The sequence below is a fragment of the Euprymna scolopes genome, chromosome 4 (genome assembly GCF_053919585.1).
Source record: "Euprymna scolopes isolate OS-2025 chromosome 4, ASM5391958v1, whole genome shotgun sequence".
Classification (NCBI taxonomy): domain Eukaryota; kingdom Metazoa; phylum Mollusca; class Cephalopoda; order Sepiida; family Sepiolidae; genus Euprymna; species Euprymna scolopes.
This window is the reverse complement of record NC_136485.1, coordinates 70,172,826-70,199,629: the sequence shown is the minus strand read 5'-3', so window position 1 is coordinate 70,199,629 and position 26,804 is coordinate 70,172,826. Positions and strand designations below refer to the sequence as shown.

General features: G+C 31.7%; 1 protein-coding gene across 9 annotated transcripts in view; it reads right to left on the bottom strand.

Moving 5' to 3' along the window:
* LOC145268298 (CREB-regulated transcription coactivator 1-like) overlaps window positions 1–26,804 on the bottom strand; it is a 237,986-nt gene that overhangs the window by 24,166 nt on the left and 187,016 nt on the right. For 3 of the 9 annotated variants that reach the window (XM_080123726.1, XM_080123735.1, XM_080123766.1), the window contains 4 exons: window positions 21,402–21,463; window positions 17,639–17,682; window positions 16,476–16,782; window positions 6,683–7,099 (listed from right to left, as the gene is read on the bottom strand). In XM_080123726.1, coding sequence (XP_079979852.1) covers window positions 6,683–7,099; window positions 16,476–16,782; window positions 17,639–17,682; window positions 21,402–21,463 — 830 coding nt within the window. The remainder of the gene's footprint in view (window positions 1–6,682; window positions 7,100–16,475; window positions 16,783–17,638; window positions 17,683–21,401; window positions 21,464–26,804) is intronic. The other 6 variants (XM_080123745.1, XM_080123756.1, XM_080123774.1 and 3 more) reach the window with 3 other exon arrangements.

The window sequence follows — 26,804 nt, the reverse complement described above, 5'->3', positions numbered from 1 at the left end:
TACTACCACTTTTTTTTTTTTTTGCTCAACACACATCTCTAAACACCCAGGCAACACCGGGCACCCAGGCTAGTCTAACATGAAAAGGCAATATGAATTAAAATAAATACATAAAAGATACTGACAACTCTGCTGCAAAGATGGGTAACTTCCTCTACTAGGCTAGAAAACTTCTCATGCCTACTAATATTCTGTAACTCTACAAAGCCACCATCATGCATGGTGTATTGTTGCCATGTCTGAGTTGGTGCATCAGCCACTAATCTTCCTCGCTTACAAAAATGGGTACAAAAATGAATTTCTACTGCCTCCAGCCCCTACCCTATTGCCAAAATGTGGTAACCTTGTGCTGGTTTTACAAGTATAACTAAGAATGTATTCAGATGAACTTCATGCACTGGTACTTTTCCCAACCAACCACTAGTAGCAAAATCCCACCCCTTTACTCCAGAGGTTTCCAGTTGTTGGAAAAGTTTATATGCTAAAACTTCTTCCTTCAGACTGCTTACCTTTGAAATTCTCTCACTGTTCCATTTCCCGATTGTACCAACATGCAGAAAGTTAAATGTAATGTGAACAAACAACTTGCTACAAAACTCTCCACTGGCTGCTAATCACATTAACTTATGTTTTAGTAGCAATGTGGCTTTTTTTGAGATGATGATGATAAAAATAACATTATTTTATTTTTCTTGTGACATATAGCAGTTTATTTTTATTCTGGTTGTTTAATATTTAAATAATTTTTAAATAAGATTATTTTTGAAAACATTTGAGTGATTTATTTATTCGTAGAAAGCTTGTTTAAAAATATTTTTTCTAAGATAAGCCAAAACAATTTCAATATGATTTTCCATAATCATTTAATGAATTCAAACATTTCTGGAGCCGACTATTAATATTTAAGTTGTTGAAAATCCTGTGTTGAAAATAGCACAAACTTTTTGCATCTTTCACCAACCCGTGCTATTTCTACAGTCAGATAAATGAAAATCTGAAAACATTTTCTGCTAACCTTGTTGATCACTACTCTCATATCTATGCAGGCAATTATGTGCTGAATTAAGTTTTGAGCCACATAAAAAAAATATGCCCTCTGTAACAAGTGATGCATGAATCATTGGTGGTCAGTGCAGCGTCTATTATTTAAATTTTTATGAAACCAGTGATTCAAAAATGAAGAGTACCTAAATAATAATAGGGGTGGTGTATACATTTAAGATCTTATGTATGGTTTGGTTGTTTTTGTTTTACGGCATATCAACTCTTTTCGGGTTATTTAATGTCGAATCCAAAGATTTTGGAGAAAAAATTTTTAATAGAATATATTTGTTGTTTTCAAGTCAGTTTCTATTTAACCCATAGTTGGGATCCTAACAGATACTACCACTCTGGGTCAGAGTGGATCTGGGAGCAATGGCAATTAAAGGGTGGCTCCACACTCCCCAAGCTGGGGCTTCACCTCCGGATATAGTTTAAGGTCATATCCAGGACCAAGATCTTATGTAATCTCAAATTACACACAAATGTGATATCATATACTATAACATGATTTGCAAAGTCATGTTCAATAATTACTGAATACTTTCTGACCATTATTTTTAATAACTTATAGGGTTAGGTTTTACCTATATAATTTTATACAAAAGAGCTAGAATGTAAAATTAATAGTGGAATTCGAATTATGGCGATATTAAAAATGTTGCCATGATTATCCAATTCCATTTTGTGCACTGCAAAACACTGAATCGTAAAATCATAAGAACACCCAGAATCAGGACAAGTATTTAAGGAAGATAACAAAATTAATTGATTAAATTTGTAATATATTGAATGATTAATTTAGAAACAATTTGATTAATATTTTTCTAATAAATTTTTTTTTCTTTTTTAATTCTGATTAAAAATGTGTAATATTTGATCAAACTTAAAATTTTCAATCTGTTTTATTTGAATAATTATTCTGTAACTTTTTCGGCAATGGGTACATTTCAAATTAATAAAATGGGAGTTTTCTCATTATTATTATTCAAATATATTTGCTATTTTTTCTACATTCATATTAGTGGTCCATTAAATATAAAATTATAAATCTAGTGGTCAATGAAGTTCAAAAGATTACTGCTTTCTGACAATTTAATTTGCAGTCACATAACTGCTTGATTGAAGTGCAACCACACTGGGTGGATATATAAATCAACGATGTTCCTATCGGAATCTATTTGTATAAAATATATACTTTATTTACATGTCTAGCTGAGTACGAGCGAGGGGCGTGCAATAAGTAATGCCTCTGACCCACTTCCCATAGCAATAGAGCAACGATACTTGGCACAGTTATTAGTCTTTCTCTACATAGGAACCACCCAGAGTTATGAATTTCTCCCAACGTTTGATGCAGCTCTGGAGACCGTTTTTGTAGAACACCCCAGGTTGGTCCTCCAACCACGACGTGACTTCAGAAATCAAGGCTGCATCATCTGGGAAACGCTTTCCTTTCAAAAAAACAACTTCAGCATTGTCCTGCAGGAGGAGGGTAATCTTTGCTGATCTTGCCTCACCTCTTGATTTTGATAGTTTCCCTTAATTTCCTCAAAAGAGAAGCATAATAGGCTCCTGTAATTGTGGTACCCTTTGCCAGGAGATTTGTCGTCACTACTCCGTCCTGGTCCCAGAAGACTGTGAGCATGACCTTGCCAGCGGAGGGCTGCACCCTTGCCTTCTTTGGAGGTGGTGAGTCCAAGTGCTTCCACTGCATTGACTGGCCTTTGGTCTCTGGATCATAGTGATGGACCCAAGTTTCATCCTGTGTAATCAGTCTTTTGAAAAACTTTGACTTATTTTCTTGGCACATCTCCAAATTCATCTTCAAGCACTCGACGCGTTCTCGCTTCTGGAATGGTGTGAGCAACCTGGGAATCCATCTGGCAGACACCTTATGCATATGCAAATGGTCATGAATGATAGTTTCCACAGACTCTGTACTAATCTTGACATCTTGGGCTATTTGGCGAATATAAATGCGCTGATCTTCCAAAATGGCAGCCTCAACTTGACGGACAGATGCCTCATCAATGGCGGAAGGGGGGGGGGAGACCAGGTCTGGGAGCTCTTTCCACAAACTTCCGGCCATGTTTGAATTTACGATGCCAGCGTTTTACAAGGTCATATGGTGGGGCATTATCACCATAGGTTTCTTTCATCAAAAGTCTCCTGTGGTGTGCGTCCTTTCAAATACAAAAACCGGATCACTGCTCAACATTCAACAGTCTCCATTTCACACCTGACTCAGTTCAAACACCTGTAAAACAGAAACCACAATTAGTTCAGAGCTGTAATTTGCCCCATAACCCGTAGAGATATAAATCATTGCACTTGCAAAATTTCAGCTAGATCAGACAACTGGAAGTGGGTCAGGGGCATTACTTATTGCACACACCTCGTACATCTTTCCATATTTTAAGGAGCAAACGAATAGCCAAAAAAGTGTTTAATATCTTCCTTCACTTTCTTGAAAGTCACTTTTCTTAATGCGTATATCACTAAATGTGCATCTTTCTAAGAAAGTGTTATGAATAAGGCTTATCCCAGAATTGGTTCAAATAAGTTCTCTACAGTGCCAAGAGGTCTGGTTTGATTACTAAAAATATAATCTCCTAATGGATCCTAGAATGAGCCAAAGGAAAATATTTTCAAATTCAAAATACAAATTGGTTACTGTGAGTTCAAGTCTTGATTAAAATGACTTCCTCTCACCTGTTTATTTACCCCTCTCCCATTATATCTCTCTCTTACAAATCTATATTTATAGATCCTGGTTACATGATCATTTTCAAGGGATAGAATAATTTGGATCCGTATTGATGTCTTCAAAGAGTCTTCATGGATTTCTCAAATTAACAACAGCAAAAGTTCCGGCCATCTCTTTTCACAAAACTGAGCTACTGTTTTTATTGATAAATTCTTTGGAACATTATTGATTAAGCACCAAATATAAAAAATTTCAAATCTGAAGTCTTTCAGAATTAATAAATTCAGACATTACATAGATGTAGTTTTTGACATAGTAACAGGTGATAATGATGGAACAAGGCTATTATTACTATTATTATTTACTCACTAGAACTAGTCACACAGGCCATTATCAAAGATTTCTCTTTGATAATAAATTGTGGTGTTCTCTGGAGTCTAAGTGACAACAAGTTTCCCCAGATTTCCAGTACTCTCCACCTTATTATTACATAGAAAGTTATATCTTATATCTGTTGGAAATGAAAAAGTAATTTTCTGCTCACTCAGTATCATCATTACAAATTGCTTTAATCCAACTTGATTTTTTTTTATAATTTCACTTTTGTTTTGCATTTCTTTTTAAAGTCTATTGTTTAATTTTTTGTAACATTTTGTTCACATTACACTTAATTTTTTGTATGTTAACAAAGTCAGGGAAGCAGGAAACAGGGAGGGAATTTCAAAGTTTAGCAGTTCAAGGGAAGAAACTCTTAAAAGACTTTCTAACATCTGAGGAGCTCTACAAAGAAAGAGTGAGATTTTGTTGCTTGTCATGTTAGTCTGGGGTATTTATATTAAAGGGCACTAGTGTAAGAGTTCGTTGGAGCACATTCCATTGAAGTATTTGTAAAACAAGCACAAGGATGCCACACTGATGATGGGACAGGGGTTGGAGTTTAGCTGACAGTGCAGGAACGATTAGATTGTAGACTCTTTTTCGGACCCCATCTAAGAGGAAGAGAGTAGTGGTAGATGCACCGGGCCAGATGTGGCAACAGTACTCCATGAATAGTTGTAGAGATACAGGATACTAGTAGATGTGAGTAGGTTTCTACCGAAATAAAGAAAACATAAATTATACTCAGTTTATACTGGAATTTCATGATTTAGCAATTTTCAGTAGATGGTGTTAAGCATCAACTATTCAAATTAAACAATTAGAATACAAAATAATCAAATTTTAATTTTATGTTTAGTGTGAATTTTAAATAGGCTGACTTTACTGTAAACACTAGACAATAAAACTTGTTACATCTTTAAATTGGAGTCGGACAGGAGTTGAATTTTTCAACATTAGCATACTCTAACAAATCTATCATAGATTAAAGTGATGCCAGTTTATTACTCAAAGTTTGCCATCGATAGCATTGCATTTAGAAAATCGATATTTTATTCTGATTAGCAACTTTTTCTATTTTTCCCCAGCAAATAAAATATCTTACTTTTTTTCATATATAACTAGAATTTAAAATTATAGAAAGTTAGATATTTTAAAATAAAATTTATACGGGGTTCAGAGGTGAAAGAAATACAGGTAGTGAAACAATAAAGTCTTTGACTTCAATGTCATTTTAACTAACATTTTTTGATTCAATAAAAAAGTACAATTCATTTTCATTCATATCATAAGCAACATATTAAATATTTGAATAAAAATACTTATATGAGATTCAGAGGTGCGAGAAGGAATTTCTTGGGCGCATCAACTTTTCTAGACAATGCCAGGATATGGATCGTATTAGTATTTAATAATTTCTAAATGTATCACAGAATATAGAAGGAGATTATTTAAATAATTGAAACTCAGTGGAATGTGAGCTGACGGAAATATGCTTTACATGTCACTATCATGTCTACTGAACAGTATGCATTAGTTTTCAAGGCCATTTCTAGTCCTTCTCAACGTTATAGTAGTCATGCTATTAAAATAGGGCAATAATTTAAGGCTTCTAAATAGGAAAGATTTTAATAATAATGGCAGTTTTGATTAGCAACTCTCATCTCTATAATAAAGTGAATATATGTCTTTAGCTCACTTCAATAATCTTGTGTACAAATTTATTTTTATGAGCAAATCAAGATGATTTAATGAATACGAATACATTTGGGTTCCACCTCGCAAGAATGATTGACTGGTGTAAGCCATAAATACAGATGGGTATAGCACTCTGGGAGAGATGGTGAAAGATATGCCTAAAGCTTAAGCATATATAATCAGCTACAACTATAGATGTTCATTAAAGCAACTTAATTGCATTACTCGCTCACTGTAGCCAAAACTACTCAACTACTTCAAACAACTGTATCTCTTTCTGGGCCATATCACAAAGGAAGCTTAATCTTAATATTAACTGATAATAATAGAGAAAGGAAAGAATCACATATTCAAAGAAAGCTTAATCTTAATAACTGATAATGAAAATTAATGGAAAGAATCAACACAAAAATTATTCTCTTGTTATTCAATGTTTTTGTAAGTAAAATAGAAATTAATCTATACTCATGCGGATGCTTTATTTACAGATTTAGGAGAGAAATTTTTTTTTGTAAAACTTTACTAACATATTTTTTCTTGTTAAACATTATTGGCATAATTTATTCTTAAAATAAGATTTAACTTGTATATACTTTTGCAAGTTTTATATCGATTATTTCAGGGTTTTTTTTTTACAGTAAGATTTACATGTGACAAGAAATTAATTATTATTAATAAAGATAAATAACTTATTACTCCTCCAAGCAATACAAGGCAGTCCTGCAAATCATCCAAGATTTTCAATTCTTTTAAGCTTACATGCACTGTTTTTATCTGAAAGTAATCACTTTTAAATATTAATTTATTGGAATGCAAGTGAGCATTTTTTATAAATTTTTTATCATGAATACTAACCTTGGTTTGATGGGCGTGTGACTCATTACAAGGTGGAGGTGTGACGTGTACCTGTGGAGTTATGTGATGTTGATGGATGGATTGGGACTGATGGGGGTGTGATTGGTGGGATGACGATGACGACGATTGCTGCATCTGTCCTGGGTGATGGTGAGGGTGATGGATGCAAGGGTTCAAAGACGAAGGAGGAGGTGGAGAGTAAGTTTTTAAGTGGCGGTGAGTGGGACTGTGCTGACGGGACGCCGCCACCTGGTGCTGACCACCTCCTCCTCCACCTCCCCCTCCTCCTCCCCCACCATGAGGATGCTGCCTCGGAGATACCTGGGGAAACATGCAGTGACGCACACGAGACGACGTCTGGACAGGTGTGGAGCCAGACACACCAGACATACCACTGTTGGGATCTACGCAGGTCACCTAAGACACAGGGAACAACAAAATAACAGCAAACACAAAAAAAAAAAAATAAATAAAAAATAAATGCAAACTCACATTCCAAATCACTGAACAATTTGAGATAATTTCAAAATATAAGTTTCCAAATTAAAAAAATGTGATTTAAAAAATATGATTAAAAAAAAAAAAAACTGTAGAAAAATGAGTAAATAGAATTTTACAATCACACCACCTTATATCTATATATACAAGAAAGAGCAGAATTTACTAGAATATTAGAAAATAGAATTTAAATGTTAATTGCCATTTCTAATCTATCTTATATGAATAAATGCAAAAGTTGGGCCCATTTCTTGCACTAACAGTAAAGTCCAAATGCCTTATTTAAAGTCAATTCTATTTTACACAACTTTTTTTATATACTGTTAATATATATGCAATATCAGTCACAAAGGTAATTAATTTGCATATTGATTTTGAAAAAGACTTTTTATTAATTAACTACTACCTACTATTACTTTTTAATTCAATAATTGTTTTCATTTTAATATAACAAATAGTTCTGTTTCGCAATATTGTTTTATTTCTTGGACAAATATATAGCATTTATGTTTAAAACAAGAACCAACATTATTTACGACAATTTGTGATCTATTTCTAAACTGCAAGTGACAAAACAAATTAGTTTCTTCTTTCTTTTCTTTAAAATCACATTTAAAATATAAATTTGTATTGAAATTACCAAAAATGATTTAGCTAATGAATAAATGAGGAAGATTTTGTTTTGTGTTTACAAAATTATGAATGAAATCTTTATTTTAAATTACTGTTTTAAGCATCAAAGTTTGCCAAGAGATAGCAAGCCAGCAAAGGCAGCTAGTATACTACTAAAACTCTGATGATGCCATTTGTTATCTTGTCACCATGAACACTTCATCTGTACGTGAGTGCTCTAGATACTGGGTGGAATTGCAAATAGCATAAATAAAGGGTGGATGATTAGAGGAATGAAATAATGTGAATCATTAGAGAGAGAGAAATGAAAGCGGGAGAGAAGGAGAGTAGAAAAGAGGGAGATTAGAAAAGAGACAGAGAGGGAGAAAACAGGCAAGATTAATGCCAGTCAGAGGCTCTTCTAATGATCGGTGATATTATGAAACAGCAGTTAACGTGTTTAAGCTAAATACATTTTATTATATATATATATATATATATATATATATATTATTGTATAATTTTCTTTATTTATGCAAACATTATTGGCTACATATGTGCATATATGCTTCAAAGTTAAATCCAGCATCATCGGGATGGCCTGATGATGCTGGATTTCAAAAGAAATCACAGTTGAAACATGTATAAACAATAATGTTTCTATAAATAAAAAAATTATACAATAATACAGCTCTACTTTTCATTAAGCACTATTTTATAAACCCTGCAATGCATACATACATACATACATATATAATTCCATTCGCTTTAATCTGACAATTCCCTATGAGGATAAAACGAGGATGGGTCAGTGTTGCTTGATTTTCATAAATTACTGGCTAGCTCTACTCATTGAGCACAGTTGAATATTATTATATATCATAATATTATATGTGGATACATGAAATAATATATAATTTTTTGGAAATAATGGTTCACACAATATTCTATAAAAAGAAAAGAATCTTCTTGGTTACCAATATCTTAAAAGTTGTAAACAAATGAAATCATGTAAATATAATATCTTCGAATCAATGGAGCAGATTCATAGGCTCAGATGGTAAGATATCTGACAGTTGATTGTGGCCTGGTATTTGAGTTGATGTGCTCGCTATATCTAGTCACACAGAGAAGTTATGAAATGGAAAAACAGTTGCCTGTGGATTACTATATATATATATATATATATATATATATATATATATATATATATATATATATCATACACACGTAGTCCTCTCCAAACATATTTTAACAGCAAGGTTAAGTTCTTTGTTTTTGCTGTTCATTGAATAAATTTGATCTTAAAATCAAATTTGAATATGAGACAATAGTTTGGAATTTCAGCTTTTATTTTGATAAACAACATAGGATATGTCACCTTTTGTTTGACCGCACCCATTTTTTAAGTGAGCAAAATTATTTGTTGGACAGCCGTTTTCAATTTAAAAATACAAGAAACAGATTCTATGGATTCAAATGCCATAGAATTTATGCATTAGTTGCTCATCTGTGTAAATATTCAACAGATTTATGATATTTTATGTAATTTTGGCAGCCATATAGTTTTATGCTAATTATCTTAAATTGCTCAAGGCTGACAGCAAGTCGACCTAAATATTTTTCAAACCGGATATATTGACAAACAAAAATCCACTGGAAATAAAAATAAATAAAAACAAAATAAAATCTACACCTCAAAAATACGATAATGAAACATGTACTTTTGACTATCGGACTATTTCTGTTAACACTGAACTATTTTCTAGTCATCTTTTTCTTTTCTTTTTTGTATATGTGTGTATGAAGGGGAGAGAGAGAGAGAGAGATTTGAACATCTCTTGACTCTTCATTAGTATCAACGACGATACTAGATAGCAACTAATTTCTTTGCAAAGAAAACAAAGGCACATTGTTTACATTAATTACCAGCTGTGTTTTTTTTATGTATTTTATATATTTTTCTACTAGATTAATTTTTTAATACGATTTTGAGAGTTCAATTTAATTACTATGATACTACATGGTTATTAAATTGAACTAAATAGTAATAAAATTATAACTAATTTTATTAGGGTAATGATGTTTTAATCTATTTATAAAATAATTGGATGTTCTAGATCTTTACATTACATGAAGATTTGCAAAAAATTTCAAAGCCAGAAATGACCTTCTAGTTGGCAAATGCTCTCTAACTTTTTTCAAATCTCAAAGAGTCACAAAGTAAATTATTATTTTTTATTTGAATCATTAGCAAAATTAAAATAGCAAACTTGTTTCCAAATAAACAAAAATGCATTGTGGTAGATTTAATTTTGTAATGAATGTTTTTTAAACAGGATTCTAAAATGTCATTTTATTTTACATGATAGCATTTTCATTTTAATATAAATCTGATTAATAGTAACCCTACAACCAGTGTGCAATCCTCTGTACTCAAAACAGGCTAACCAAAAAGTAAGCCCTTAAGAGCCAAATAGGGAAGGAAGAGGTTACAAAGCTGACTAACAAAAACATTTAAACTAATTGCCAATTATTGTATCCATATTTTTTTTTTTACAAATCCTGTGGAGGAAGAAGCAGTTTGTCTTGAAGATTTAAAAAATTTAAATTTTCCATAAGTATTTTCTTATTTTTGTTATCTTCATCTTTCACTTTAAAATAATTACAACATTGAGTAAGTCATTGGTTTGGATTGTGTCCCTGTCTTTGAGAGGATAGGGATATTTATTTTTCTTTGATAAAGTCAGGTGAATCATTCTTTAGTTTTAGTGAGCAATCACCTAGGGGTGGTATTGTGATAAAAACACTAGTCCTCATCACCTCACTAGGTTGGCATTAGGAAGGACATCTGGCTTATAAAAATTTTGCCGCAATTAAGAAAATGACTTCCAAAGAAACCTAACTAGAAATAAGTTTGGAAGTCAATTTACAAAATAATGTGCAACACATGCTAGTATGTAAAACAAACCTTAAACCAAATATAATGATAATGATGATCAAATATCTGATAATTCTTGAGAAGTGCTTATAAACAACTGAAAAATACTTGCAAAAGCATCTGCCACCCTTCCCCCTCCTGGAATAAAAAAAATAAATACATTTGATTGTAAGGTTTCTTTCTCCTCTCTTATCAAGATTTATCAAATTTGTTTGGTTCATACAGTGCAGTGAATTGGAATGTGAAATAAAATAAAAACAAAGAAAAATATCGACAAATAAAACATCACATGAAAAAATCATGCAGGTGAGTAAAAATGATTTCATTTGAGCAAAAAGCAACAAAAATCTATTTACAGCAAACAACAACAAACATTCGAAATTTTAAATCTAATAAATATTAAAAATAAAAATAATAATAGAATCCATGTTTCATAATGTTTTGGCATTAAAAATTTTCAAACTTATGTGATCTGTTAAAATATTACATTTTCTAAATTTCTAATCAATATACTATCAAAACCGTGGATCTTATATGTTCATTATCTTGCTTGCTTGTCCCTGTGTACACTGAATGATGACATCATTTTGATATCATCCATTAAAACAGATAATCGTGTACAGTGGATAATATCACAAAATGATGACATCATCTCACAAATCAGAAGTGAGGTTTTTTTTAAATGAGGTTTTATCTAGACCAGGCATGTTACATATGCGAGCCATGTGCAATCCTTTGCAAGCACACCTGCAGTCCAAATGACAGATATTGTGATTTTGTCATTTATAGGTCCAAATTGAAATTTTTATACTTTAAAAATAAATAAATGCGCATCGTTCACTGAAAACCAACATGTTTTTCTTGTTCAGAAAGTTTTCTCATATTAAAAAAAACAAAAAGAAAATGATATATCACATTTTATGTATCTCAAAAGCAAAAAAATAAATATATCTGTGATAGTAAGAGATGGTAAGTTTTTGTAAAGAAACTGTTCATGGAAACATTTTACAAGAAGAAACCTAAGATTGGAATTCAGTTGAGCATCTACTATAGAAATAGTAAAATACAGGGTGGAGAAGAGCAACTTGCTTATTTAAATTTGGTTCCCTAAAGCGATGGTTGCTCCAAGGATGGTAGGGATGGACTTATTTGAGAGGATGGGGCTTAAAGTTTGGTTCTTAATGTGCGATGTTTATTTTTTGTTTATTTTCCAGGAACCCCAGTGGACGAAGTTGGAATGTGCTTACGCTATTGAGGCATTTTTTCAAGCGGTAACTCAACTGTCACAACGCAACGTGCATTTATCACCATGTGACTATTTTTATGGAGATATTTGAAATCAATTGTTTACAATGATCGTCCTAGAACCTTGACTTACCTGAAAAACATTCGTTGAGCTATCGCCAACATATCCATTGATATGCTGGAAAGAGTTGACCAAAATTTCAGAGTTCAATTAATTCAGTGTATAAAGAAGAATGACACCATCTTACTGATATCATCTTTAAGACTAATAAAAAATAAAATTTAGATGTTGTACTAGTTGTAGTTCAAAGAATTACATGCATACCTGCATTGCTTGTATTTTAATTGATATTTCAAATAAGCAAGTTGCTCTGCCCCACCTTGTAGTAACAGACTAACATCTTTTCTGAGAAAAATGTTGGAAAGCGATTGGAAAATTGATATGTACTCAAAGGCAGAAAAGAGTTCTGTGAACAACACGTCTCAGATGTGGTAGCAGTACACTACTTTGGATGTATCAGACTTTTCCATAGATAGATGACTGCATCAGGTACTTCTGGAGGAGTAGAATGATCCAACCATTTTTGGAGCAACCTTACCAACAGATTTAATGTACACCCCTTCTTTCATAAAATATTAACAGCAAGAACGCACCTAGCTACAACAATAACAAAACAACTTTCTTTGCTCTCTCTCTTTGTACTAAAAACCAAATGGAGCTTCCATGAAGAAAGTTTCTTTCCTAGAACATGCCAGCCAACTACAACATGGTCATCTTCAAGTCTAATGTAAACAAATATTTGTTGAACCATAACCTTCGATAATAAAATCTCCTTATGTAATCTTCAGATCATTCCTTCCATTGTTTCAAGTCCTCTTGTGGTAACGATTACTGTCCAACTAACAATATTTTTAACTTATCTAGAAATTGATATCCACTGATCCTTTTTGGCATTGACAGTCAGCACGTCAATAACTGATCTTACAGGATGAAATTGAAATTGCTTGAAGGAAAGTAGATTACTTTTGTTGAGGTAACTGACAACTGTTTTACAGTATTTTTAAATACTGCGTAAATTGACAATTTTCCACGGAGACGGAAAGCCTTTAAGCAATGATTGAATGGCTTTGTAAGGATAGGAGCTAGTTCCAGCTGCATATTCTTAAGTACAATGATTGGAATGTTGTCATGACACGTTGCTTTGCTGTCATCAAAGTTTTTAATGTTTGGCAACATTCCAAGCATACATATATATGGATGTCACAAAGTATTTTTAGTTATAGAGGGAAATTCTAGAAGTAGGTAGTCCTGATCGCGTAGGGTGGAATTTGATGCAAAGTTCTTTCTAAACAATTTGCCTTATCAAATGCTGAGATATAATCTCATTCATTAATGAGGGCTGGAATAGATATCTTACATTATATCATCATTCTGTTTGCTATTCTCCAAAATTCATAGAAACTAAGCCGCTCCTAAGCAAACCTGAATTTAACAAATCTGACCTAGGACGATTTCACATTTTAGAAGTGGTTTTCATTTCAGAGCATCTATTTCATTAAAAGCCATTGAAATTGTGATTTTTATCAGGAATAACAGTAGTGCATGTCAAAAGTGTACCATGGTTGGCTGATTGATCTGGTTTCTGTTGGAAAATTTTAGAGCATATAAAATTTTCAATACTAGTGATTAACCAATCAGATATATTAAGGCGACACATTTTCTTCTGAAAATTAATTGTAGAAGCATTTCAGAAATGAAAGATCTGAAGATGTTCCAATCAATCCTTGAGTATCGATAGACTCTATAATGGAAGGGAGCCTCAGATTTTTTCCTGAACTTCAATTTGATCTTAATTGAGACAACTGAATGGTTAGAGGATTTGAGAGACAGAGCAGTAGATATGTATGTATTGCTCAAGTATTTTGCAATGCAATATTCTTTTTTAACAACTTCAATTAGGCATGCACACGGCCCTCACACGAGCAGTGGTTTGACATGTCTGATTTAGATGAATCATCTAAATCACTGACGAAGGATGGGTGGAGGGTTAGTATTAAGAAAAAAAAAAAAAGAAGACCAATAATAAAAATAACTACGTTTCTGAGATGAAGAAATCTCATTACTATTAAGAATTTCAAACTGGTTTCTTCATATTAATACTTATCATGTTTCAAACATTTTACTGTCTGACCTTCTTCAGGTACCTCGCGTTGAACTTTGGAACCATCATGGAATTTTGAAATCAGCTCGTTATTGGAGGTAGTACATAGTTTGCATTTCATTCTCCAAATGTTATAATACTGATAATGAAATCATTGTGTGCAATATTCAGATGCACTACAACTCATAAGTGCAAGGATAATGTACAAATGGAAACAAACAGTATAAGGATCAAGGCGTGTATATGGAAGGGAAGATCAGATGTGGTTTTGGTAAAAACATGCGTTGTCTCACCATTTAACAACTAATTTTAAATTATTTCAGTTAATTTACTAAATCATCTCACTGCCTTTAATCAAGGTTGAACTATGAAGCTCAAAACAACTTGCACAGTTTAACCAATATTTGAGTCATATCAGCCATGTGTTTCTGAGAGAAAGGGGCCTAAATGCTGTGATAACAGCCTGAGAATTGTAAATATAACTGTTGCTAAACTCATAATAAACTACCACAGCTAATTTGAGAATCATCTAATGCATCCAAATTTGAATGTATAAATTGTACATTATAAAAAATTTAAATTGATGAGAAAACTGAACAGAAATAAACATTTGATTTGAATAGAATCATAATTGTTAAATTGTTCATAAAAATTTGTTTATATCATATTAAACCAAAGGCGATTACAATGTACCCCCCCCCCAATAAAAATGCCACCCATGGAATCATCAGCAACATTCACAATCCTTTCTGCAATCCAACCATAAGTATAAATAAACTAGTCAATGCCTGACTTCTCCACCAAATTTTAATCATGAATGTACAACAATTACTGTTTTTAATGATTGATTAATAAAGCTCAGATTTCTTAATATTCTAGTCTAAATCTGTATATAGCAAATATGTTTGCATTTTTATCATATACAGAAATATGTACATGGTAAGAAAAAATATAAGTTTAGTCATTAAAATAAAAAAAATAAAATAATTTTTTTTTTTTTTTTTAAAATCGAATTTATAATACAAAACAAGACAAGAAATAAAATATTAAAAGTAATAACAATGAAATTGCCAAGTCTTCAACCTTTGTAAAAGAATATTCTTCCTAAATAAATAACTGAATAAATAAATACAATAAAATTTGTTCCATTAAAAATTTCTTTTAAACAGAAGAAAATATTTTAAATTAACAGAAACAGACATTCGAGGAGAGTGCACTGAATGACAATTATATTACCACTATATTAAACAATTGTTTGTTTTAGATTATAAAATGCTATGACCAAGAAACTGCATTTTTATCTGATATTTTCTTCTGAAACTTGCTTGAAGAAATCATCTTTCTAACGAGAGTATAAAAATAAGTACAAATTAATATTCTCAAGTGAAAATAATTAAGTAAAATTGACATTTGTATTATTTGGACTACTATTCTCAGTTGGATATAATATTCCTATTTTGGTCAATACCACTCCCAAACTTTTTCAGCACATTTTTTTTAAACTGAACCCTGTATTTAATCATATCAGGGGTAAATTGTTCTCATTCTGTCAACCATAATTAGATTAAGTGTTTATGTTATTCTTTGTTATTATTGTCTAACAGAAAAGAAAAATGATTTCTTTTTTATTTGATTAAATTATAACTTGCTGTTTTTGTACTTATTTTTATTGACTTCAAACTCTCTTCTGTATGTGTGTACAAGGGAGCATAGTAAGGAGTGAACTTTCAACCTCCAGAAGACTGTCACATAGAACTTATTGTCAACCAACAGATTTTAACCTTTAGGCTATGTGTGCATATAGACATATACTTGGTCATGACTGACAGAATAAGAACAATCTATCTCCATGGATTAAAGAGTCGGTTTGAAATTCTGTACAGGTTCTCAGAGTTCAACTAGAAGGTTCCCCAAGTTTGAAATGATCCACCTTAATAAAAAGTTGAGGGATTACTTAGGCTGAAATATTACAACATCCAAGATGAGCATAATAGACGAAATCTAAGTTAATCTGAAAAGTTCTGAAAATAAAATAAAATATAATATATTATCTCTATAATAAAATTCCTAATTATCTTTGAAAGAAAATTACTTAAAATTCTATTTTTCTTTTTTATATATATCAGCTTATATAAATATTATTTGAAGAATTACGTGTTAAAAAAAATTTTTTTCAAAGCTAAAAATTATAGCACAATCATTTGACAGTTACAAACTAGATTAGGGTACAATAGACAGGCACACCACAATAAAATGCAGCAAAATTTGAGGGCAAAAAGAAAATGCTTTACATGTAAACTACAACCTAACAAAAAAAAATGGGAAGAAGTCTTACAGGCGGAGAAAGTGGCAATCTCATTTGATTAACATTAGTTAATACCAATGGACTTGGACTTGACTGTAGATTTCGTCGAGCAGATACAGATTGTTGTGGTGGCGAGGCTTGAGTCGGTGAGATAAGACTGGGCGACAGGTTCACATTGCTACCAGCTGAGCCGGGAGAGGTAAAGTTCTGTTCCTCATCATCCAGAGGAGTAGAAAGAGGCGAGGGGAATTGAAGCACTGATAAGTCAGGAAGGGAGCCAGCATGATTCGAGATAGGAATGTGAATTCCTGACTCTTGTTCTTGTGATGGATAAATACTAAAAAAAAAAAAAAGCAAGGAATAAAAAAAAGACAGAGGAAAATTGGATTAATGAAAACTCATTCTCAGATATTAGTAAATAAATTTATAACAGGATGGAATGTCTTTTGGTTTGATCCAGACATCATCAACACATAACGCTGCCAAAAGTGGTGCATTACATGCCGAGTTGTGCAGCATATTTTCTCAAGTATATAAACTAAAGTCGCTTTATCATTCATTTGGCATTGGTAGTCTTTTTCATAAAATAAATATTTGATACTAGTTCGTAAGTTTGTGATGTGGATTGTTACTGTATGTTAAGAAGAAAACATAATTCAATTTAATTTCTTCAAAGTTGAAATTATTTTTTGAATAGACACTATCTTAAAAAAGGGACATAACTATTAACACAAACAATTATTTTCTTTTAATTGAAACAGAAATATAATATTTTGGACTGCTCCCACCTCCATACAATTAAATAAAAAAGGATCAAAATAATTTGCAAATAAATACAGTACTGGGTAACAACAACTAATGACTAGATATACAATTAGGCCCAGCATTGCTTTTATGTCATATGTTGAAACTGCACAGAATTTATCTCCCAAATTATCTCTAAAAATATTGACTGATATATTTTAACTTCATTTGTATTGAATTACAAACAAGTGAAATTCCACTAAAAAGGGAAGAGCTCTCATCCCTGGTAAATGCTTTGTTTCCTATTTCAAAAATTGATTATAAAATATGAAAAAAAGATATGTTATGGGCTGAATGCAAAAGAAGATGGGATTTCTCATTTAATCTCGGACAATGCCAGGTCTTACTACTAATAGTTAAAAAAAAAAAAAATTAAAAATTAAACTTACTTTATATTTGGAACCTCACATGACTTGGGGCGGACCTGACCAAGCTTGAAAAGAAATGAATAAAGTATAAATACAAAAATAAAACTATTCGATAACGTTTTATAATCTAAAATAAATACTCTTCTAATGGAGATTAAATGTCAGTCTGTTAGCAAAACTATCATATTTTCAAAGTGTTTTTCTGAAAACATGGAAAATTATTATCCTATTTTAACATTGTTAACTACCATAATTATCTAAATGTTGAGTTTGTTTTCAGTCAAAACTTATTAGCATGCTAAGTTTATTGATCAATGGTGACAAATATCTGAGGTTAAAATCAGAGTTGGTGTGCTTACTACATCTAGTCATACGAAAAAAATGAAACAGTTGTGTGTGTGTGTCGTAATAGTAAAAAGCGCAGACTGTGTGCTCAGTATGTAAGGATATAGTTTTGTTGGGGTTACTGCATTATTTTCACTAATACCTTCAGAAAAAGTAGGAATCCAACAATAGGTTAAATAATGTGTTATACTCAAGCGTTGGTTGTGCAAATAAAAGAAAAAAAAAATAACTGCAAGACGACATCAATCTTTCTCAGCTTATTCCAAAATTGTTTCCAATCGCCACGGATTTCTCCTTGCTATTGAATTTGAGTAATGTGATTTTTGGACTTGCACAAAGCTTGCTTCATTATAGACTTGTGTTGCAGCAACACCCACAAGAGCTATTCATTTTCTTTAGAAATTTAAAAATGGCCTTTATATTCTTTCACTTATGTAAAACAAAATTTTTTTTTTCTAACTGTGGATGAAGCATCCAATCGGATGTCTGATATTCACCCGCAATCTCAGACATTCAAACCAAGAAATTTTTTTTAAAGCTGACCTTTACTTAAAGTGCAATTATTTGTATCTCTCTTGCACTTGGTTCACCAGGTATATTTGTTGCATAGTTTTTGAAAGTCTCTTTCATGAGCCCAGTTGCTTCTATGATTAATAGAATGAGGGAGATCCAGTTTCATTTCATGCTTTACGTAAGACTTTGATATTTCGGTGTCTTTTCTGCCTCAGTTCTTTAATTCCACATGATTGGGGACACTAACTTCTAAGGTTGCTTCTTTCTCCTCGTCTCATATCATGGTCAGATTTAATAGTTCTTCTTTAAGTACGTAGCTGTAGGAATTGCATAGTCATAGTAAATGATATCCAACTTATTTCCAATTTATATGGTCCCAAGACTTGCTGCTGCATTCGATATTCAACATTGCATTGTATAGTAGCTGTCTCCCAGCAGAAACTTACAGCTGGATCTCGGGTGGCTCATACTCTACTTCTGTATGGTAGAACGTGCATTTATTGTCATTACTGAGATAACTCCTCTTCTTAAAAACATTGGTCATCAAGCCTTCATCTTGGCCAACCGTGTGTGCGAAAGAGTAAATGTGTTGTCTAACTTACAGGAGGATTTTATAAATCACGTTTTAATAACTAATTACTCTCTATTATTGCTTTCTAATTCTATACAACTAACTCCAAAACATTAGGTCAAACACTCTACTTAATAAATTGGCCATTCTAAAATTTTGTTCTTATAAGGGTAAACTAAATATTACCTTATACTACAAACAGAACACTGACCACTCTAAGTTGTTTTTTTAACGGGTATTCAAGGTTACTGACAACAAATCTGATAATCAAACCGGTTGCAAATTTACTGTTTGCATGGTATGAACCCCTGGACTCTGTCCATCCGCCCCCCCCCCCCAATGTAAACACCGAATTTCTGAAATTTTAAATGGTATTCTACTTGGTAAATGTCGGCGTGTTACTTACGGAAAAACAGTTAATTAAACTGCAGAAGCACATGTTAAACTACACAAGTTCTATAATTGAATACCCCCCCCCCTAAAAAAAAGAATGAAAAACATAAAAACATTTTGTAAACCGCTCATGAAAATTAAATTAAGATCAATTAAAAAGCATAAAAACTACATAACAAAAAAAAAAAAATTAACACTTTTTGTTTTGAAAACTTTGTTACTTCAAATGTCTCCTAAAGATTCCTCCGTGATGTGATAAGTCACTTTACTACGCGTGTGTGCATGCAACCACATCATGTAAGAAAACACTAACATAGCATTAATGAAATGGTGCAAAATAGTTCCAGGGTGCAGGAGTTAATACCATGCAAACAGTAAATTTGCAACAGGTTTGATTATCAGATCCGTGGTCAGCAACTTCGAATACCCCTTAAAAAAAAAAAACAAATTAGCGTGGCCGGTATTCTGCTGTAGTGTAAGGTAATATTTACAGAATAAACTGTCTTTGTTTATTGGGGCATGTTGAAAGAAGCAAGGGGGTATATCAGCAATTGCAGAGACCTAAACTTGACAGCAAAAAGAAAGCCAGATGTACTAAGACATAGAAAGAAACCATCAGGCAAGACCTTACAGTGACAAATGGACACAGTCCTCACAATCATGATTATTAGAGACTTAGCATAAGAACAGCAAGACAGCATCAAATTTCTTGTTGAAGAGAACAAAGATAAACCTGGATAGTCAGTGAAAGAATACTTCAGTCTATAGATTTTATAAGAAAATTATTAAAATAAAAAGAATGAATTCTTTGATATGCATTCACAAAAAAAAATCAAGTAGTTGTGTTCAAAGGATGGACATGTCTGCTTTTTATTTTATTGTTCACAAAAACTAGCCGTAAATTAAGAGAATTTCTCTTCCCTGCAACCTCTCTCCCACAGAAGAGACGTTGTGAGCATATATTGTTATTTCCATGGCAAGTGCTCGCCCGAGCTCCAATCTCTGCCCCCCCCCACCAATCTTTCACTAAAAACACCCGTTTAGCTGAAACCACTGTCAGTAATTTTCCCCACTCTTTATCTGTGCCTAAATCAAAACGTAGATTCCATGAACAAAGCTTCTTTTTTAGAAGTGCACGCCTGTGGAACTCTTCCGTTTGCCTGTTTCCCACTTGACTACAACTTGGATATCTTCAAGTCCAACATAAACAAATTCATGATGAATCGCCCCCTTAAGATATTTTATCAAATCTTCAATTACTACGATACTATCCCATTGATTACTGTACATGCAATAACCCTTATCCATGAGTGGCTTCCAGACCTTGATAAGTGGTGCCCTCCATGTAAAAAAAAAAAGGTACAATTTTGTATTACTTGCAATATCTTTCACTTTGGTTGAGCAAATTTCATCACTATCTAGCACCATGTTTCTGAAACAGAGACTTACAAATGTTGACCCGAGGAAGGTCGCAAGAGATGATCAGCCAATTCCAAATTCACTGTCAAAGACTGACTACTTGTAGCCATTCAAAGTCTTCCATGATGGTTATCACTCACATCCTCGGTTACATGCACATATGTTTGCATTATCCAGATAGAGAGGAAAGAAAGATTACATTGTAGATTAATTCCTCCACTGGGTGATGCGATGCATGCTTAAACCATCAAAGACATCACAATAACAGGATAAACTACAGAAACTTGAGTTTGAGGCGTTGCTGCATGCCTGAACCATCAGAAATGTTATTCTAAAAAGAGAGACTGCAGAGACTTCAGATTGAGGTGTTTCAAAATAATTAAAAGAATTTTTTTCTGCCTTGAATTACTTAGGATATCAACAAATTTATAAACAATTACAGAAATTTCTTTTGATTTATAACAAAAGAGAGGGAGAAAGGGAAAGAAATTAATTCCTCAAACAATAATTGTTTTTTTAAAGAAGTTGAAGAAAATTAGTTACCTTTTTTGGATCCCAGTATTTCATGCTATCCTGTACAGAATTCTCCTCTGCGACTTGCAATACTAGAAAGAAATGGAAACCAATTTTATTTAAAGGAATAGATTATATTTCATAGTGCAATGGAATCATATTTATAGATATTATTATTAACATCAGTTAAGAAAATTATATTAGAAATAATTTTATATATATATATTTATATTTTAAATATTAATTATTAATTAATACATGTATAAAAGTAAGTCATCTATATACATGCATGTTTCAGAGTTTACTCTTCATCAGTATAGCTAGACTTTATTGACAAGGATCGATCCTACAACGGTTCGATAAGTAATCTTGTATAATATAAACGTTCAGGGAACGAAGTAATAAAAAAGAAATTAATCGCTAATAAAAAATAAATAAAAATTCAACAATCTTACATTTATAAGTGATAAAAATCGTGCATAAAATTGGCAAGGACACGGTAGTCTCGCAGTAAAATGCCAGACTACTTATCGAGCCATTGTAGGATCGATCCTTGTCAATAAAAGTCTAGCTATACTGATGAAGAGTACACTCTGAAACATGCATGTATATAGATGACTTACTTTTATGCACATAGTAATTATTAATTAATATTTAAAAAAAAATAAAAAAGTAAATACGTCCTAAAAATGTGGGCGAAGAAAAAAATGTAAACAAAGGGCAAATAAGTCCTTTCTTATAATATAAACGTTCAGGGAACGAAGTAATAAGAAAAAAATTAATCGCTAATAAAAAAATAAATTAAAATTCAACAATCTTATATATATATATATATATATATATATATATATATGTGATTGCTACTTCTTGACAGAAGTTTGCCATCTCTTCTTTAAGTATTATTGTGTCTGTGCACGTAGATGACTCTTCAATCCAGCTTTAGACCTACATGAAAGGTCACAAATGTGGCATAAAAATTTTCCTTCTTGTAAAGGTGATCGCATGGTAATATTGTGAATCCTCGAATACCGTGTCAGGCCACTTTTAGATTTGCAGATTAGACCACACATATGACAACTTAGAGTTGCCAGATGTTCTGTGTATATATATATATATCTTGAATGACATTTACAATTTATATAAATGTTAATTTCAACAATATTCTTGCCACAATTAACATTGGCTGAACGGTTTGTTCTTTGCTAATGGAGTGAGAGATGGCTTTGTGGCTGGGTTTGAATCTTCCAACTGACAGTAATCATGACTCTTCACTGATGATTCCCAAAAGGATGAAACACTAGTGTTTGTAGTTATTAAAAATAATTATAGTAATAATTATATATAATTATTATGGAAAGTATTGTGTATAATGCTCAGGTGCATTACAACTCATAAAAGGTACATGTATATAGAATAATGTACCTTTGTCAGAGAAATGAAGAGCAAAGTGAAGTCAGTGAACAGGGAAATGAAGCCAAGATATATACAAGTAGGAGGAAAATCAGATGCAGTTTTGATGAATTTAAGAAGCATGAGACTTTTAAAGAATGCAGTGTCTCAGGAGCCAACAAATGATAGCAGTTTGTTGCTGGTGACTTTGTTAATAATTCTGTGGATGTTTACTAAGTCAGTTGATAGATGTCAGAGCTTCAATAAATTCAAGCTCAGAAAAGCATGTCATTCAGAATATGGCAGGTGTTTGGTGAAAGATATTCCCTTGGTTGCATATCTCTGGATATAGCAATTTCTTTTTCTAAATCGATTTCTAAATCGTCTGGAACCCCTAAGTGCAATCGCACTAAAGCTGTAAACACTTTTTAAAAGTCGGAGAGTGACTAAGAAAGGTTTTGCTGAGTGATACCAAAACACTCAGTCTTTTAGATGTTTTTTGCTCAACACAAATCACTGTTGCTAACAGTTGTTGGCATCCTTCCATCTAGATAGATAATGGAGAATCGCACCTGAAGGTTGTTGTGTTGAATGGTGGCAGCTGCTGCTGTGACTGAGCAGATCGATGCTTACGTTAATAAAAAAAATAAATGAGAATGAAGAACTTCAGTCAGTTCAAAAAAAATCATCCTTCATACCCATTGCAATTTTGCCATAATTCTTTTTTATTGCAAAGAATTAAAAGCCTTAACAAATTCAAGATAAATAATATTCATCCATCTACCTATGATCTGAGTGATGTCCTAAAGAAATTTGATTGATTTTGAAATAATCTGTAACTAAAGAGCAGACAAGTTCGCCATCATAAAAAAATATAAACTGTCTATCAATTAATCATAATTTTTTAAAACCTAATAAATATACTGCAGAATAATTTTGAAATATCAGATCTAAAGTAGTTTTAGAAATGGAGAATATTGCATTTAGTAAATAAATTCCTAACAAATAAAACAGATGTCAAAACCTTAAGATCTTCAGTCTGAGAGTAGTAAACATATTTAGATTTTCTCATAACACTTCTAAACTTACATCATTACCTTAATAAAATAATAACTTTAGCATGATATCATAGATTTATGCATTTCAAAACAAGAGCAATAAAATTTTTTTTTAAAAATGAATGCGTGGGTAAACATAAATGTTGGAAATTATTTTAATCGTCCAAAACAATTTATTTTGCTTTAAATATGTATTGTATGTAATTTTTAACAATTATATAATCCTCCCAGTCTAAAAAAAATGTGCCCATAGAGGGATGATATTTTTGCTAGTTTTTAATTTTAAATAAAAAGGAACGTTCAAAGGTAAAAAGGGGGGGGGGGGGTGATAAATTGATTGAAGCATAGATTTGTAATCAGAACATTCAAAGAATTCAATAACACAATTATTTGATTCTATATTAAAAAAAAAGAAGCAAAATGGACACTAAAATATTGCAAAAAAACTTTTTGAGAATTACTTTAAATATAATCATTTTTATTATGAACCATTAATATTTATAACAATCTCTTGTTATGATTTAGACAAAAAAGATAGATGGACTCTAAGTTACTAAATCAATAAATTTATTAAGTTAATGGAATTGTTTGAATAATCCGATGATTCAATAATATGAAATATGAATAAATCAATACTATGAAAAAAAAATCAAAAACCCTTGTGAATTTTACACGTTTATAGCTACAACTGAAGCAGAGAGAACATATTGCTACTAAATATATTAGCAGTAAACTTGCAGTCTACACATACATATCAATGAATATATATTAACATTACACACAACTGCTGTTAATATTTTAGTCGTATACAACTGGCATTGCTACTGCTTTCTCCTCTAAACAACGCATGCATATATGTACACAGTAGATTTTTTGTCTATTAAAAATGAGCAAAGGTTATATCCCATTGATTGAGAATGAGTGTTGTATGCCAAATTGATGGTTGAATATGGTTAAATTTGTGTTCATTTTTGCATTAATACTAATCCCTAACTGTGAAAGGATGCCATAATACTTAATTCACTTCATCTTATCATAAAGGTTCATACAAAATTTCAGCCATATGAGACCAGTAATTTCCAAGGAAAAGTGGAATGGACAGATAGACTAAAAGAAATTATATACAAGTTGGTTATTTTTTTTCTTGCTCTGACATTGATATTAAAAGCCTAATTTTTCTATTTAAAAATTATTAAAACAAATTTCTTAATATACGCAGTTATGGATACGGGAGCGACTAAATGAAGGTTAACTAATTTGCATATTCCTTTGAAAAAACAAATATAAATTAATTATTTATTAATATTTTTATGGTTTCTTAGATGATTGGTTTTATTTCACTATTATACTGAATTCTATTTATGCATAGTTTCTACATTCTGCATAATTGCATAGAATTTAAGATGAAAACGTTCTAGCACACAGAAATATTTATACATAAGCAAGTTTGTCATTGTGTGCAAATGTCTATCAAACTGTTTTCTGAATATTTAGTCTACAGAGTTGAAACTTGGTATATAGAGTATTTGGATCTGTAGCACACTTTCAATTTGATTTTTAGCTCGCAAAAATTGCTGCTAAGGGGTCAAAATTGAAAACAAAATGGTTGACCTTGGCAGGAGTAATCGACTTAACCGGTTTACATACACAAATGTATAGACATAGGTTGAACAACATTATTTTTTAACTATTTATATGCATGGCTCAAAGGCTAAGGAATGAAGCTGGAGAGTTGTATGTTTTGGTTTTGATTCTAACTGATGGCACCCAAATCATATCTTTTTATTTTTTTTATTTTTATATCACTTTTTTTAACTTTTGAAATCACTACTATATATTGGGTACAATATAATAATGAAGAATTGGCTCTATAATAGTGAAAACAAAATATGCATAAATTAAAATATCACATTTAAGTGTATTTTATGACCAGGTAGTATAAATATGAACATAGAATTTGAATGCCTACTAGATATTGTCCTCAGATGTCTAAAGTCTCTGTACAGGAGTTTGGCAGGACAATCTGGTATAAAAGATACTTCTCCCTACAAGTAAACCCTGACCAAATATTCAAAATAACAATCTCCAAAACCAAAATAAACCCCTCTCAGTATGGCTACCCCATACTGGCTTATATTAGTAATGGTGCATCTTCTCCAAGTGATGTCATCTCTAGTAACGCCATTAAGCTAGATACTCCACCAGACTAGATGAATTCTTATCATTGGAATCCGGTAAAACCAAGAAAGATATCCTATAACATAGTTAACTGATCAATTGGGGAGAGAAAATTAATGTTTTTCATTTCTTTACTAACTCAACATTTGAAGGGGTAAACGGAAACTTCAGTTGAACATTCAAATATCTATGTATCTTATATAGATAAAAGGGACCCTTTGATTTCTAAGACTTCACTATAAGTAAAATCAAACAAAAACATATGTAAACATCAATATATATTAACATAGACAAAGTACTTTTGTAGGATACAAAATTATTAATGATGAAAATGCACTTGATATGCAATGATTAATCTTGATTGAAAGAAACCAAAGTGTTGTTACATGTTGGGAGTTATAGGCAATTGTTTTGTCTCCAGCAAACACCATGAAATGTTACTTTTACCGTTTTGTTTAAGTGATGCAAGGGGGCTAACTCTGGATCTACAAGAACATTTTAGGCTAAACAGAGTTGGTTAAACTTTTATATTACCTAGGGATTTATATCAAATGTCAAGATTTATTTTCATTTAAATAATATCTAATTATAGAAACTCCAGCGGAATATTTTTGAAAAGTTTGAGATTTTTGTCACTTTTTAATTCAGTGTTTGCATTTTATTTCAGCGTTTTTTATTTCAGAAGAATCGCAGAAACAAGCAAATGAAAACTAAAAAATGTTTGTTATTTGTTTGGTTTTATGGCATATCAATACTTTTTAGAGTTCCTATTTAACCCACAAAGGCTGTTAGACACAAAGTCGGTTTT